The sequence below is a fragment of the Oryctolagus cuniculus genome, chromosome 2, assembly GCF_964237555.1.
Source record: "Oryctolagus cuniculus chromosome 2, mOryCun1.1, whole genome shotgun sequence".
NCBI lineage: Eukaryota > Metazoa > Chordata > Mammalia > Lagomorpha > Leporidae > Oryctolagus > Oryctolagus cuniculus.
The window spans coordinates 80921016-80935756 of NC_091433.1; the positions used below are offsets into that span (position 1 = coordinate 80921016).

General features: G+C 39.4%; 1 protein-coding gene across 5 annotated transcripts in view; it reads right to left on the bottom strand.

Moving 5' to 3' along the window:
* Nucleotides 1-14741, bottom strand: part of TEX15 (testis expressed 15, meiosis and synapsis associated) — a 90453-nt gene that overhangs the window by 47658 nt on the left and 28054 nt on the right. For all 5 annotated transcript variants that reach the window (XM_051834099.2, XM_008252299.4, XM_070068521.1 and 2 more), the window contains 2 exons: nucleotides 12694-12844; nucleotides 7712-7877 (listed from right to left, as the gene is read on the bottom strand). In XM_051834099.2, coding sequence (XP_051690059.2) covers nucleotides 7712-7877; nucleotides 12694-12832 — 305 coding nt within the window. In that variant the 5' untranslated portion in view covers nucleotides 12833-12844. The remainder of the gene's footprint in view (nucleotides 1-7711; nucleotides 7878-12693; nucleotides 12845-14741) is intronic.

The window sequence follows — 14741 nt, forward strand, 5'->3', positions numbered from 1 at the left end:
TCAAGAACTAAAAAGAAAAAACCAAACCCCAAATCAGTAGAAGATAATAAACATCAAAGCAGAAATTTAAAAAGAGTTAAAAAAAATCCACAGGGAGAAAATGAAATGAAGAGCTGTTTTCTGAAAGGATAAACAAAATCAACAAACATTTATACTAACCAACAACAACAAAAAGAAAATTGAAATAAAATTAGGTATGGAAAAGCAGACACAATTGATATCACAGAAATTGAAAGGATTATTAGGGATTACTATGAAAAATGATATGGCAACATACTTTTTCTTTCTTTTTTTTTTTGACAGGCAGAGTGGACAGTGAGAGAGAGAGACAGAGAGAAAGGTCTTCCTTCCGTTGGTTGGTTCACCCCCCAAAATGACCGCTATGGCTGTTGCACAGCGCCGATCCGAAGGCAGGAGCCAGGTGCTTCCTCCTTGTCTCCCATATGGAGGCTTGGGCCATCCTCCACTGCCTTTCCGGGCCACAGCAGAGAGCTGGACTGGAAGAGGAGCAGCCGGGACAGAATCCAGTGCCCCAACTGGGACTAGAACCTGGGGCGCCGGCGCCGCAGACGAGGATTAGCCTAGTGAGCCATGGCACCAGCCTGGCAACATACTTTTAAACACAGAAGAAATGAGAACAAATTTCTGGAAACATATAACCTGCCAAAACTGAACCATGAACACACAGGAAAGTTGTACATGTAATGAGACTGAATCATTAATAAAAAGTCTCTTAACAAAGAAATTCCCAGAACTAGATAGCTTTACTTTTGAATTCTACCAAATTTTTAAGGAAGAACTAACACTAAATTCTTCCCAAAATATTGCAAAAAAATTAACAGGGAAGGACTTCTTTCCAACTCATTCTACAAGGCCTGCATTACTCTAATACTAAAACTAGACATTGTTACAACAAAAAAAGAAAAATGCATATTAATATCCCAAATGAATACAGATGCAAAAATTCTCAACAAAATGCTAGCAAACTGAACCCAACAGTTCAACAAAAACATTATCACAGTCAAGTGGAATTTATTCCAGGGATACAAGGATGGTTCAACATGTAATCAATAAATGTAATACAATAGAATGAAGGACAAAAGCCACATGATTGTAGTCACAGATGCAGAAAAAGCATTAAATAAAATTCAATATCCATTTGTTATAAAAACTCTGAACAAACTAGGTATAGAAAGAGCGCATATCAATTATAAAGGTTATATAAACCTACAGTCAATATCATACTGAAGGCAGAAAAGCTGAAAGCAGTTCTTCTAGCCATGGGGAGAGGAACCTTTTTCAGCCAAGGGCCATTCGTGTATTTATATCATTTACAGGCCATACAAAATTATCAACTTAAAAATTAGCCTGCCATTGATTTACTGAAATTTCCAGTGTAGCCTGTGGTTGTCTTGACAAGGTCAGACAAAATGATTTCATGAGCCTTACATGGCCTACAGGCTGGACAATACTGACCTTTGCCATCTGGACAAGAGAAGAATGTTCTCTCTTACCACTTTTATTCAACACAGTACAAGAGGTCTAGTCTTAGCCACAGCAAATATGGAAGAGAATGAAATAAAAGGTATACAAATAGGGAGAGAGGATGTCAAATCATCCTTGACTGCAGATACGATTATACATACAAAATACCTGAAGACTCCTCTAAGAGACTACCAGAACTGATAAATGAATGCTGTAAAGTTGCAGGCTAAAAAATAAACACATAAAAATCAGTTGCTGTTTATACATTATAATGAAACTGCTGGGACAGAAATCATAAAAGCAATTCTACTCACAATAACTATAAAAATACTTATGAATGTATTTATCCAGGGAAGTGAATGACCTCTAAAACAAAAATGATAGAACACTGTTGAAAGGTACAGAAAAGGACACACACAAAAATGGAAAGACTGTTAATGTTCATGGGTTTAAGGAATACTGGGGGCTGGCATTGTAGTGTAGTAAGTCCAGCCTTGGCCTGTGGTGCCAGCATACCATATGGGCACCAGTGGGATTCCAGGCTATTCCTCTTCTGATTCTGCTTCTCGATAATAACCTAGGAAAACAGTAGAGATGCTTGGGCCCTGGCCACCCACAACGGAGATCCAGATGGGGTTCTGGGCTCTTGGTTTTGGCCTGGCTCTGTGGGCATTTGGGGAATGAAACAGTGGATGGAAGATATCTCTCTCATCACTCTGCCTTTTAAATAAACAAGACAAGTCTTTTAAAAAGATACAAGAAAATGAATTCCTAGCACTGGAGTTCTGGGTCAAAGGGTATTCTTTTTACTTTTGTAATTTTGATATCAAATTTCAAATAAGATAAATCTTTACTGTATGAATTTGAACTCCATTTACTGGGCAGAAAATATTTTAAAGAGAGGTATTTGGGAAAAAAGTAAGGCAAGAGATTTATGCTTTGTCCTACATTTATCTCCTGTGACATGTCGTTCCTTGTTAGTCCATATTATCACTAACTTTGGAAAGATGAATTCTCTGAGCTCAATTTGAGAAACTGAACTATCAAACTACGCAGGAAGAAGAAATTTTTTTTTTTAAATCAAATCTGAATTTTCAATGATTTAAAAGCTAGATCTCAGAGCACTGTGGCATAGTGAGTAAAGCTGCAGCCTGCAAGCCAGCATTCCTTGGGGTGACAGTTTGAGGCCTGGCTGCTCCACTTCTGATTCAGTTCCCTGCTAATGGCCTGAGAAAAGCAACAGAAGACTGCCTGAGTGTTTGGGCCCCTGCACCCACGTGGGAGACTGGGATGAAACCTCTGGTTCCTGGTTTCAGCCTGGCTCAGCCCTGGTATTGTGACCACCTTGGGTGTTAACCAGTGGATGGAAAACATCTCTCTCTATACAGCTCGTTCAAATAAATAATTTTTTTAAAAAAAGATTGCTATTGGGTCTATGCAGTAAATAATTAAGATACTCTAATATCTTCAATGTCCTGAGCAATCTTCCCCAAAACTGCAGCCTCATGACAGACATGATCTGTGCAGCAAGGTAGAGATTACCACCAACCCACCACACCGGAACAGTGAGGGTCCTTCCTGTTCTCTGAATCAAATGCCTGTCTTAGAACCTCTTACCTGCAATACCCCTGTCCTAGGACCAAATTCAATTCAATTCGAGATTTTGACTTCAAGTACAGAAATCCATTCAAACTGGCTTAAAAAATAAGTTAACTTTTCCCAGCAAGTTCAGAAGTCATCATCCTCTATCAGGGTTAATTGGTTCTGTGACGCCACATGTCATCAGGCATTCAGGTTTCTCCCATCTGCTGCTCTGCTGTACTTAGTGTTAGGATGATCCTAATATTGGTCTCATTATTCTCCCCAGGGTGCTAGTTTCAACAGCAAGAAAAGGAAGTCTCCTTGTTCATATCTGATTGGTTTCTCTTCCCCAGAGACCTAAAGCCTCAGTGTGTCACTGGTCCACATCAGCTCAGTTTTGCCTGTTCTTGGAAATAAATATCAATAATATGAATAAAATTAACCATGGCTGACTCAGGCTACATATCTGGGGCAAAATGTAAATCCAGCCATTAAGTACAGATTCAACCACAGCATCGAGCTGAGAACAGGCAGTATTTAAAATGATTATCCTGGGGGCCGGCACAGTGGAGTAACGGGTAAAGCTGCCGCCTGCAGTTGCCAGCATCCCTTATGGGTGTCGGTCCAAGTCCTGGCTGCTCCACTTCCTATCCAGCTCTCTGCTTTGGCTTGGAAAAGCAGTGGAAGATGGCCCAAGTGCTTGGGCCCCTGCACTCGCATACGAGACCTGGAGGAGGCTCCTGGCTCCTGGCTTCTGATCAGCCCAGCTCTGACTGCTGTGGCCATTTGGGGAGTGAACCAGCGGATGGAAGACCTCTCTCTACCTCTAACTCTTTCAAATAAATAAATAAATTCTTAAAAAGAAGTAAAATTATCTTTTCAGATGTTTGATATTTTCAAAAGTTACCTTAAACAAAAAAAGGCTAAAATGATACCAATACTCAGAGCAGGAGACTTAATAAGAATTAAACTAAGCTTGCTTTCTACTCATTAAGGCCAGCTAAATATTGAAGACTTACTTCAGATCTTCTCTCAAGACTCTTAGGAGGAACAACTGGTTCCTTATATGTGCACCCACATCTTTATTAAAACATTACATTATTTTACATTTAGCTGTATATTTCTCTACTAAAATAAAAACTTTTTAGGGCCTCTGAGAAAACTCTTCTTTGTTTTCTGAAGATATCAGAAATAATGTCAGATGCAGTAGGCACTTAAATTTTAATGAGTGATCAAACAGACATTCAGATTATTGATATGTTTTTGCTGATTTCACGCTTTAGTAGTAGACACAATGGAAATAAGAAATGGAGACTGTGGCTGATGTTAATGTCCCTGCTGCTCCAGTTCTGATCAGCTTCCAGCTAATGGCCTGGGAAAGCAGCAAAAGATGGCTCAAGTACCTGGGCCCCTGCCACTCATGTGGGAGACCCAGAAGAAACTCCTTGCTCTTGTCTTTGGCCTGGCTTGACCTGGCCATTGCTGCCATTTGGAGAGTGAACCAGAGGAAAGATCTCTGTCTCTCCTCTTCTTTCTGTAACTCTGCCTTTCAAATAACTAAGTAACTAAATAAATCTTTCAAGAAAATAAATGAGACTGATATCTTTTTAAAGTTATTCACTTGTTCTGAGAGTGTAGATATATAAATTTATTCTTTCTCCCCTAAGAAGACTGATAAAAATTAAAGCCAGAGACAGTCACTTTTCACTTCTCCATTGTATTATCCTGTCCTGCTAACCATTCTGTTTATTTTTTGTTTCCAATTTTTCCTTAACATTACTTCCTGGTATCACTGATTTTGGAAAGTGAGATAAAAGATTAATTTGACATTTAAACTCCCACTGTGTTGCCAGATTGTTTTATACCATGGACACAAAAACAAAGATAAAACTCACATTATAGTAAGTTTATAGTAAGGGAGAAGAGAACAATAAACATAATGCCTTAAGTCCTATATGGGGAGGGTCCGGCACTGTGGCATAGTTGGTAAAGCCACTGCCTATGGTACTGGAATTCCATATAGGCGCTGGTTCAAGTTCTAGCTGCTCCACTTCCGATCCAGTTCCCTGCTAATGACCTGGGAAAAGCAGCAGAAGATGGCCCAAGTGTGTGGGGCTCCTGCATCCTTGTGGGGGGCCTGGAAGATGCTCTGACCTCCTGGCTTTGGCCTTTTGCAGCCATCTGGGGAGTGAATCCATGGATAGAAGATTTCTCTCTCCGTCTCTCCCCCTCTCTCTGTGACTCTGACTTTCATATAAACAAATAAATGTTTTTAAAAAGTACTATGGGAAACAAATTTGAGTGAATAAGAAGAGTTAAGTCCTATTGTAGTTGGTCATTAGATACATGTCATGTACCACTGAGTAGTTGTTTTTACTTTTCTGTAATACTAATAGGGATTATGAAGAATAAAATTTTAAATGTCTTCAAAGAACCAAAATCAAAAACCACATCAGGAATTCATTTTTCATCAATTTGTTCTTTCAATCCAGAAGTGATAAGATATATTCAGTCCCTTCTAATGTCACTCAAAGCAGTGGTTTTAGAGAAAAAAATATGCCACAACTAATTTTGTCATGTTTACCAATTCTAAATCTCCAAACTGACACCAAGTAAGGCACCATGTCTAAGTCAAGAAAAAATGATTTAAAACTAATAAAACAACTCCTAAACATTCCAAAACAGGTTCCCTATGTGTGTCCAGCAAGTTATAATTAGGTTCTAAGTTAAACTGCAAAATGGTAAAGGAGGCAAGACTGAAAAAATGAAAAACACCAAACCAAATTTGTACTTACACAAGATCTATCCTATTAATACAAAATATTTATACTGGGGGCTGGCACTGTGGCGTAACAGGTAAAGCTGCCACCTTCAGTGCCGGCATCCCATATGGGCACCGGTTTGTATTCTGGCTGCTTCACTTCTGATCCATCTCCCTGCTGTGGCCTGGGAAAGCAGTAGAAGATGGCCCAAGTCATTGAGCCCCTGCACCTGCATGGGAGACCTGGAAGCAGCTCCTGACTCCTGGCTTTGGGTTGGCACAGCTCCAGCCATTGCGGCCAACTGGGAAGTGAACCAGTGGACGGAAGACCTCTCTCTCTTTCTCTGCCTCTCCTTCTCTCTCTGTGTAACTCTTTCAAGTAAATAAATAAATCTTTAAAAATATATTTACACTGAGAATTTTGCATTTGCAGTTATTTTTGTTGTCAAAATACCAATATGCTTTCCAGAAATATTATTTAAGTGTCCAAAATAGTGGAAGCCACCTAGAAAGACTGGTTTTAGTGGAATAGTTGGAAAAAGACAGACACAATAATCCGAAATTAAAACATCAACTCAGGGCTGCAGTTGTGGCACAGCAGATTAAGCTGCTGCTTCCAACATGGCATCCCCTAAGGGTGCTGGTTTGAGACTCAGTTGCTCCACTTCTGATCCAGCTTCCTGCTAATGCACCTGGGAAAGCAGCAGATGGCCCAGCTGCTTGGGACCCTGTACCCAACCAGATGAAGCTCCTGACTTCAGTGTAGCCCAGTCCCAGATGTTGCAGCCATTTGGAGAGTGAACCATCAGATGAAAATCTTTGTCTTTCCCTCTAACCCTGCATTTCAAATAAGTAAAATATTTTAAAATACTTATTTGATTTTTTAAATAAAAGACTTATTTATTTGAAAGACAGAGTTACAGAGAGATGTAGAAACAAAGGGAGAGAAAGAGAGATCTTTCATCCGCCAGTTCCCTCCCCAAATGGCTGCCAATGGATGGCCAATCTGAAGCCAGGAGCTTCCTCTGGGTCTTCCACGTGGGTGCAGGGTTCCCAAGGACTTGGGCTATCCTCCGCCTCCTTCCCAGGTGCATCAGAAAGGACCCGAACCGGAGCCCACATGGATGCCAGCCCTGCAGGCTGGGGTCTTAACCTGCCGCACCACAGCACCAGCCCCTCTTTATTCATTTGAGAGGCAGAGTTACAGACAGAGAGAGGGAGACACAGAAAGAAAGGTCTTCCATCCTCTAGTCCACTCCCCTACTGGCTGCAATGGCTGAAGCTAGGAGACAGGAGCTTCTTCTGGGTCTCCCATGTGGGTGCAGAGGCCCAAGCACTTGGGCCATCTTCTACTGCTTTCCCAGGCCATAAGCAGAGAGTTGGACTGAAAGAACAGCAGCTGGGACATGAAAAGGCACCTGCCTGGGATGCTGGTGCTCAGCTGGAGGCTTGGCCTACTATGCCACGGTGCTGGCCCCAATAAAATATTTAAAAAAAAAATCCAACTCAGTCTCTTAATAGTTGGGAAAATGGAAAAGAAGTTACTTTCTGATTACTTTAGCTGTTGTTTTAGGGATCTACAAAATGGCTGCTTAATAAACAGTGATGCATGCTTCTGAAAAAATTTATCAAGATCAAAAAATTGGAAGGGGATGTCTGAAATCTGACTACAATACATGAAACTTACTAATAAAATTTGACAAATTTTACACTTAACCTTTTTGATATTATAAGAGCTATGAGAAGGTAACAAAATAGTTATCTCTACTTATTTTCTTGGTAATACTTATTAAATCTCAAATGGCAGAAGTAAATTAGCATAAGACTGCATAGAAAATAGAACTAAAACAAAATCTCAAACACATTTAGGTCATGGTAACTTACCTCTTAGCAGTGAATTTTTTTTCCAGATCTTCATTGTGGACAAGTTTTGTGTCACCAAACTGCCACGACAATTGCAGATCACAGCTTACATCAAGCCTGCACTGGTTGAGAGTATCATGTATGAAACTATACTCTCTAGTATTGGTGCAACAAGGTGACAAATAAACTAGAGAGAAGAAAGAAAGTGGAAAGTCGTTATTTGTGTTTAAAATGACACTACTGTATATCTGTATCAACTATGTATCTGAAGACACAAAATAACCAAGTACTTAGAATTTTCATTAATTGAAGGCATCAATTTATATTTATCCTATTCTGAAACAGTAATATGGACTGTCTATATTTTATATAAATGAAAAAACATTACCCATATTTTTCCTCTACATACCTATTAGAGTTCTTAAAAGTTGATATAGAGAATTCAAGTTACTCGTTTTCAAGTTAAGATGAAAACTGATTCTACAATGCACATCATTACACAAGCTACCACATAAATCTTTCTGTATTTCTAGAGAAAAAATGAGGTAATATACATACCAGAATCTGACTCAGTTATTTTGATTTGCAAAGGTACTAGAACACTTTTGTGAACTGCTGTCTGATACAGAGGCATGAGTAAGAGGAAATACGCATTCTAAGGACATTGAGCAATTTTAAAGAACACTATCATAATTAACTACATGCATAAAAGAATAAACACTCCCTTAAGGAAGAGGATTCAGAGGTAGCAGGCAAATACAGTTGATTCTTATTATTTGTGATAGTATATTCTATCAGAGTTAGTGAATACTGAACAACTGTTCTTAGGGGAAAGATTCCTGTGAGCATTGATCACTTTTAAGAACTGAAATCACATTTACACTATATAGTTTCATTTGTCAGCATCAAGACAGTCTCCTCAGTGTCGAAACTTGCTTTTCCACATAATCCTTTTCCTACATAACATTTTGCAGGTATTTAAAATGTTCTTTGCAAACCTCCTGATGTGTAGAACCAATTTCCCTGCAAGGTCAACATTTCTTCAGATGGTATCATTTCTTGAAATGAGCCAGCCAAACCCTAGGCGAGAAGGGCTTAAAAATTTCCTGACCTGGGTAATGCTGTTATTGAACTTCCTCTGGCTCTTAGTCTCACAACAACACTGCCCATTAAGCTTTTTTTAAGTCAGCCACCATCTCATAAATATATTAAGTTAACTGCTTCTCACCTTTTCTTTTTAAAGATTTATTTGACAGAATTACAGAGAGACAGAGAAAGAGATCCTCAATCTGCTGTTTCACTACCCAAATGGTCACAACGGCCTCAGCAGAACCAGGAGCTTCATCTGGGTCTCCCAAGTGGGTACAGAGGCCCAAGCACTCGGGTCATCTTCCTCTGCTTCCCCAGGAACATTAGCAGGGAGCTGGATCGCAAGTAGAACAGCTGGTTCTCAAATCGGCGCCTGTAGGGGATGCCAGCATGGCAGGCAGTGGCTCAATCTGCCACAGCAAAATGCTGGCCCCTACTCAACTTTTCTATGGTCTCACCAGGCATTATAAAATGTTTCTTCAGCACTTTTTGCTGAGGCCTAACTACAAATTAAAGAATTTCTTCCTTTTTCAGGACGTACCACATTTTTTTTAAGATTTACTTGTTTATTTGAAAGGTAGAATTAGAGAGAGGCAGAGGCAGAGGCAGAGAGTGAGATCTTCCATGTGCTGGTTCACTCCCACATGGCCACAAGGGCCAGAGCTGGGCCAATCCAAAACCAGGAGGCAGGAGCCTCTTACGGGTCTCCACGTGGGTGCAGGGGCCCAAGGTTTGGGCCATCTTCCATTGCTTTCCCAGCCATAGGAGAGAGCTGGAATGGAAGTGGAGCAGCTGGGACTTGGCACCTATATGGGACGCTGGTGCAGCAGGCTGCGGCTTTACCCACTAGGCAACAGCACTGGCCCACCACATTGTAAATTCACTAAAACTGACTCAAGTCTGAAAGAAGATGACCTAACACATGAAAATTCTCTGTAAGGTAATCATAACCTCCTAACTTCAGCATCACACGGGGGCACATTTGTAACAGTGAAATCACTAATAAAAATGCAAAAGAAGTAGAGCTAAGACTATGCAAAGAACACTTACATAGTACCAAGAACTGAAAAGGAACGGCAGAACATCATCTCATTCGATCTTAGCTAGAAATATGTGCATCAGGTGATTCAAATTTTTGGCCCCATCCACATGTTTAAGAAAACATCGCTAAATTTCAATTTTGGACTTAGAAACAATGGGCATTGCTGAGTATTGACTGCAAATTTTAGCAAGCAGAAGGAATTTGCAAATATAAAATCCTCAAATTACTAGTATCAACTATATATAATGCTTAAGGCAATTTCTATATAAATGAATACAACTAACATAAAATTGTTCCTTATAAAAACTTATCAGTCTTATTGATAAAGTTAAAACAGTGCTAAAACTAACAGAAAACATAACCAGATGATTTTCAAAAACAATTCATTCCTCATTCCTCTACCATTCTGTAATAATTGTTACAAATTTTGATAGTTTCATAACATAGCTTTATGTGCTGTTAACTTAATATTTTGACACAAATATAGTCACCCAACAATCACCACATGATACAGAACTGTACCATCACAAAAGGTCTCCTTTGTGACACTCTTTCATAACCATTCATATGTATGTTCATATTCATAATGACTCCCCTCGTTCCATTCCTCTGCCCTAACTCTAAATCCTGAAAATTACTCATCTGTCCTTCATCTTCATACTTTTGCTACCTCTCAGGGACAGTATGTAACCTGTGGAAACCTCATTTTTTTTTCCCATTCACACAGTGCCCCTGAGATCAAAACCAGGTTGTTCTATGTATCAGGTCATTTCTTCATTGTTGAGTGGCATTCCATGGCATGAATATGATATAATTTAACATTCCCTCACTAGAAATTTGGGCCATTGTCAATTTTTGGCTATTACTACTGCATATGTCTAGCTTTTAAAGAAACTGTCAAACCGCTTTCAGGAGCAGCAGCGCTCTCTCACATTCCCATTGGCAGAATGTGAGTAATCTGATTTGGGTTCTCCACATTCTCACCAGCATTTGTCATTGTTATTCTTTCCAGCTGTTCTAACAAGTACGCAGTTATATCACATTGTGGTTTTCATATGCATCTCCTTTTTTTAGAGGAAAGGTTTATTGGGGGGTGGCAGAAGCCCGACAGGCGGGGGAGAGGGCAAGAGAACAGGTTCCGGAACAGGTCATATGCATCAGATATAATTCTGAACACCTCTTTATGAACTTATTTGCCACCCATAGATTCAATCTGATGAAAACTCTGTCCACATTACTATATTTTCATATTTTCTAATTGGATTATTTCTTGTTACTAAGTTTTGAAAGGGTTTATACATTCCAGATATTACTCCTCAGACAGATGGATGATTTGAGGATGCCTTCTCTCATTCTTCACCTTTTCTCTTTCCCAACAGGGGCTTTCACAGAGGAAAAATTTCTGATCCTGATGAAGCCTACTTCACTGATTTTTTTGTTATGATCTTCTGATTATGATTTTGGTACAATGTCTAAGAACTCTTCCTCTAGGCCAAGACCCTGAAGATGTCCTCCCATTTGCATCTAAAACTGTGTTTTACTGATTTATTTTTTGTCTGGTTCAGAGTGAATCTCATTTCTTGGCTTGCGGATGTCAGTTGCTTTAGCAACAGTTGATGAAGACTGCCTTTCCTCAACTGAATGCATCTTTATTAAAAATCAACTGATAGTCAATTAAACAGACTTGTGTGGCTCTATTTTTGAACTATTACATAGCTTCACTGATTTATGTGTCTATCCTCTGTCAATATCACATTATATTGAGTACTGTGGCCAATACAGTAAGGTTTAATTCTGGGTTAATAATTCCATATACCTTTTCTCTTCTATTTTAAATTGTTTTAGCTACTCTAGTTTCTTTGCCTTCCCATGATAATGTCAAAATAAACTTTTCTATTTACAAAACATATTGCAGGGATTTTGATAGGAACTGCAACTAAGCTATAATTTGTGGCAAGTCCACATCGTCACTGAGTCTTCTTTTTTGTTCCCCCAAAGATTTCCCTATTATTTGAGAGCAGAGTTACAGAGAGGCAGAGGCGCAGAGAGAGAAGTTTTCCATTTGCTGGTTCACTCCCCAAATGGCTGCACTGGCCAGAGCTGGGCCGATACAAAGCCAGGAGCCAGGAGCTTCTTCCAGTTTTCGCATGTGGGTTCAGGGGCCCAAGCACTTGCACCATCTTCAACTGCTTTCACAGGTTGTAGCAGAGAGCTACATAGGAGGTGGAGCAGCCTAGACTTGAACTGGCACCCATATGGTGCAGCAGGGTGGGGAAGAAGCACAAGCCCAAGTCTCTGCTCTTAATTTTGTCTGTGATGAAAAAAGTGCAAGGGCCATGTTCTCTACTTCACATCCCCCTACTCCAGGGTTTTTTACAAGAACAGGGTGGTTTAATATCACCTAGGTTTCTGTCTTTTTAGGCTGTCTCCCTCACTGTTTTGGCAACACAGAACAGCCTTTTTTGTGGGGGCAGGGATGGAATGGCTGTATACCATTCCGTATTACAGACATACAGTCTGAAACAGGGAGGAAACAGAAAATCTGGGGAACTCACTGCTACGTCATTCAATTAGTCTCATTTTCATAGCCAGCTTGTCTCTTCACATCTGAAAGCCTTTTTTTTTTTTTTTTTTTTTTTTTTTTGCTATAAATACATAGTGTCTAGGGATTTTAAGACATACTTACTGAGCAGGATATGAGATGTTTTCTATTCCATTTTGTGAGAAACTAGAAGTACATGTATAAATTTAAAGAATTAAAAATGTGATCTTATTTTACAGAGAGTCAAAGTAGAAAAGGAACATAAACTAAGAATCAGAGAAGTTTAATAGTAGTTATTTATAAAAATCCTATTGTCTACAGAAATTTTACCTTTCTCAGCTGTCTTCCTGATCTTGGGAATGGTAAATTTCTTTAAAGCACTGACTTCTACACCAGTAAATAATGAAGGTTCACTGGGTGAGCTCATTTTCCTTAGCGCCTTGGGTTTAGCAATCTCTTTCATTTCCATTTTGTTGGAGACCTAAAATCAATGCAAGTTATCAAGCAAAAAGGTCAATTAATACACAAAAGGCAATGGCAGTAAGACCATTTAGAAGTTCTTAAACGGACTTGAATATATTCTTGGTCACACCATCAATAGGTTTCAACTCAATTTTCCAGGTTCCCCAAAACAGAAAATGAATTCACAATTTTGTTTTTATATACTATTAAAAACCCTTGTTCTTTTTCCCTGCTAACAGACCTTTTCCTTGTAATTCATGTAACTGGGTAACCAAAAGTTGTGTTCCTGAAAAGCTCAAAGACTTCCAGTCATTTGGCCGGCACCGCGGCTCACTAGGCTAATCCTCCACCGTGGTGCCAGCACCCCGGGTTCTAGCCCTGGTTGGGGCGCCAGATTCTGTCCTGGTTGCTCCTCTTCCAGTCCAGCTCTCTGCTGTGGCCCAGGAGTGCTGTGGAGGATGGCCCAGGTCCTTGGGCCCTGCACCCACATGGGAGACCAGGAGGAAGCACCTGGCTCCTGGCTTTGGATCGGCGCAGCGCGCCAGCTGTAGCAGCCATTTGGGGGTGAACCAAAGGAAGGAAGACCTTTCTCTCTGTCTCTCTCTAACTCTGCCTGTCAAAAAAAAAAAAAAAAAAAGACTTCTAGTCATTAACAATTTTTACAAACATTTGGTAAAATCCTTGCCAAAAACTTTTTTTTAAAGTATTGTCTCTATACACTTTGTGACTAATCAGAATCTCTGGATTTAACAAAAATTTAAAAATGTCATAAATGATTACATGACAATCTTACAATTGATGGGCTGCACCAATCACGCATTAGCTACTCTTCCATAACATCATTCTACAGTTGAAAACACTTTTGCCGTATTTAACAAAGATGCTCCTCCATATTCCCTTTTCCGTCCTGTCTTCTCTCTCCAACCCTATTCTCCCTCTTTTTTTTTTTTTTTTTTTTTTTTTTAGCACAACCAAGTATCAAAGGAAACCTACAGAGTATCAAAGGAAACCTATAGAGCTCTGAAATATGTGGAAGCAGCACTTCCCATACCATTTCATAATACAGTTCATGGGCCTCTAGATACCTATTAACTCCTTAGTTAAAACACTACATCACAATCCAGGTGGAGATGGCAGAATTCTACAGAATGATCACAATGGATAAGATTCTACATAATGTTCACAAAGGATTTTCCCCTCCATTCCCTACCCTTTTCCCCTCTGCCTCTTATAAAAAGGTGGTCTTGTGATCTATTTGCCAAATATGAATCAGAAGACAGAATGGACAGAGAACTCTAAAACAAGAAGTAGAAAATTAGTCCTCCTCACATTCAGTCACATCAGATACATCAATCAACTCCAGAGATAACTGCCAAAACTCCACTTTTTACATGGCAATGTAGTCGGTGGAGAAACCAACAAAGCCTCTTTAATTAGGATCTACATCAACAGCATATGAAAGTGCAGAACAATCAGCTGAAATATTTTACTTGGAGCCAACTGCTGAGACAATCCTCATTATTGCCTTTAACTACAGATAAATTATATATTCAGGAAAGCTGGATGACTTCAGCCATATGGTATCCTACAAGATGTTTCTGTAGTAGAATTTATAAATAAAGGAGAGACTTCTGAAACTCACTGATTTTGTTTCAGTACTTAGGAGCATAGTAATGATAGCATATTTTCAAAGACAAGTTAGCAGAAAATAAAATGAACTTTTATGTCAAGTGACCAAACTAGACTTAATCCCTTCAAGGTCTAGTTTAAGCTAACATTTATAGTGAGTTTCTTGGGTCTGTTCCTAAACACCAGAAACTTGAATACTTGAGATCACTTGGATATGGACCATAGATTACAAAAAAAAAAAAAAGAAAAAGAACCTGTTGTGTTTTACCTGATTACTGTTAGTCCTT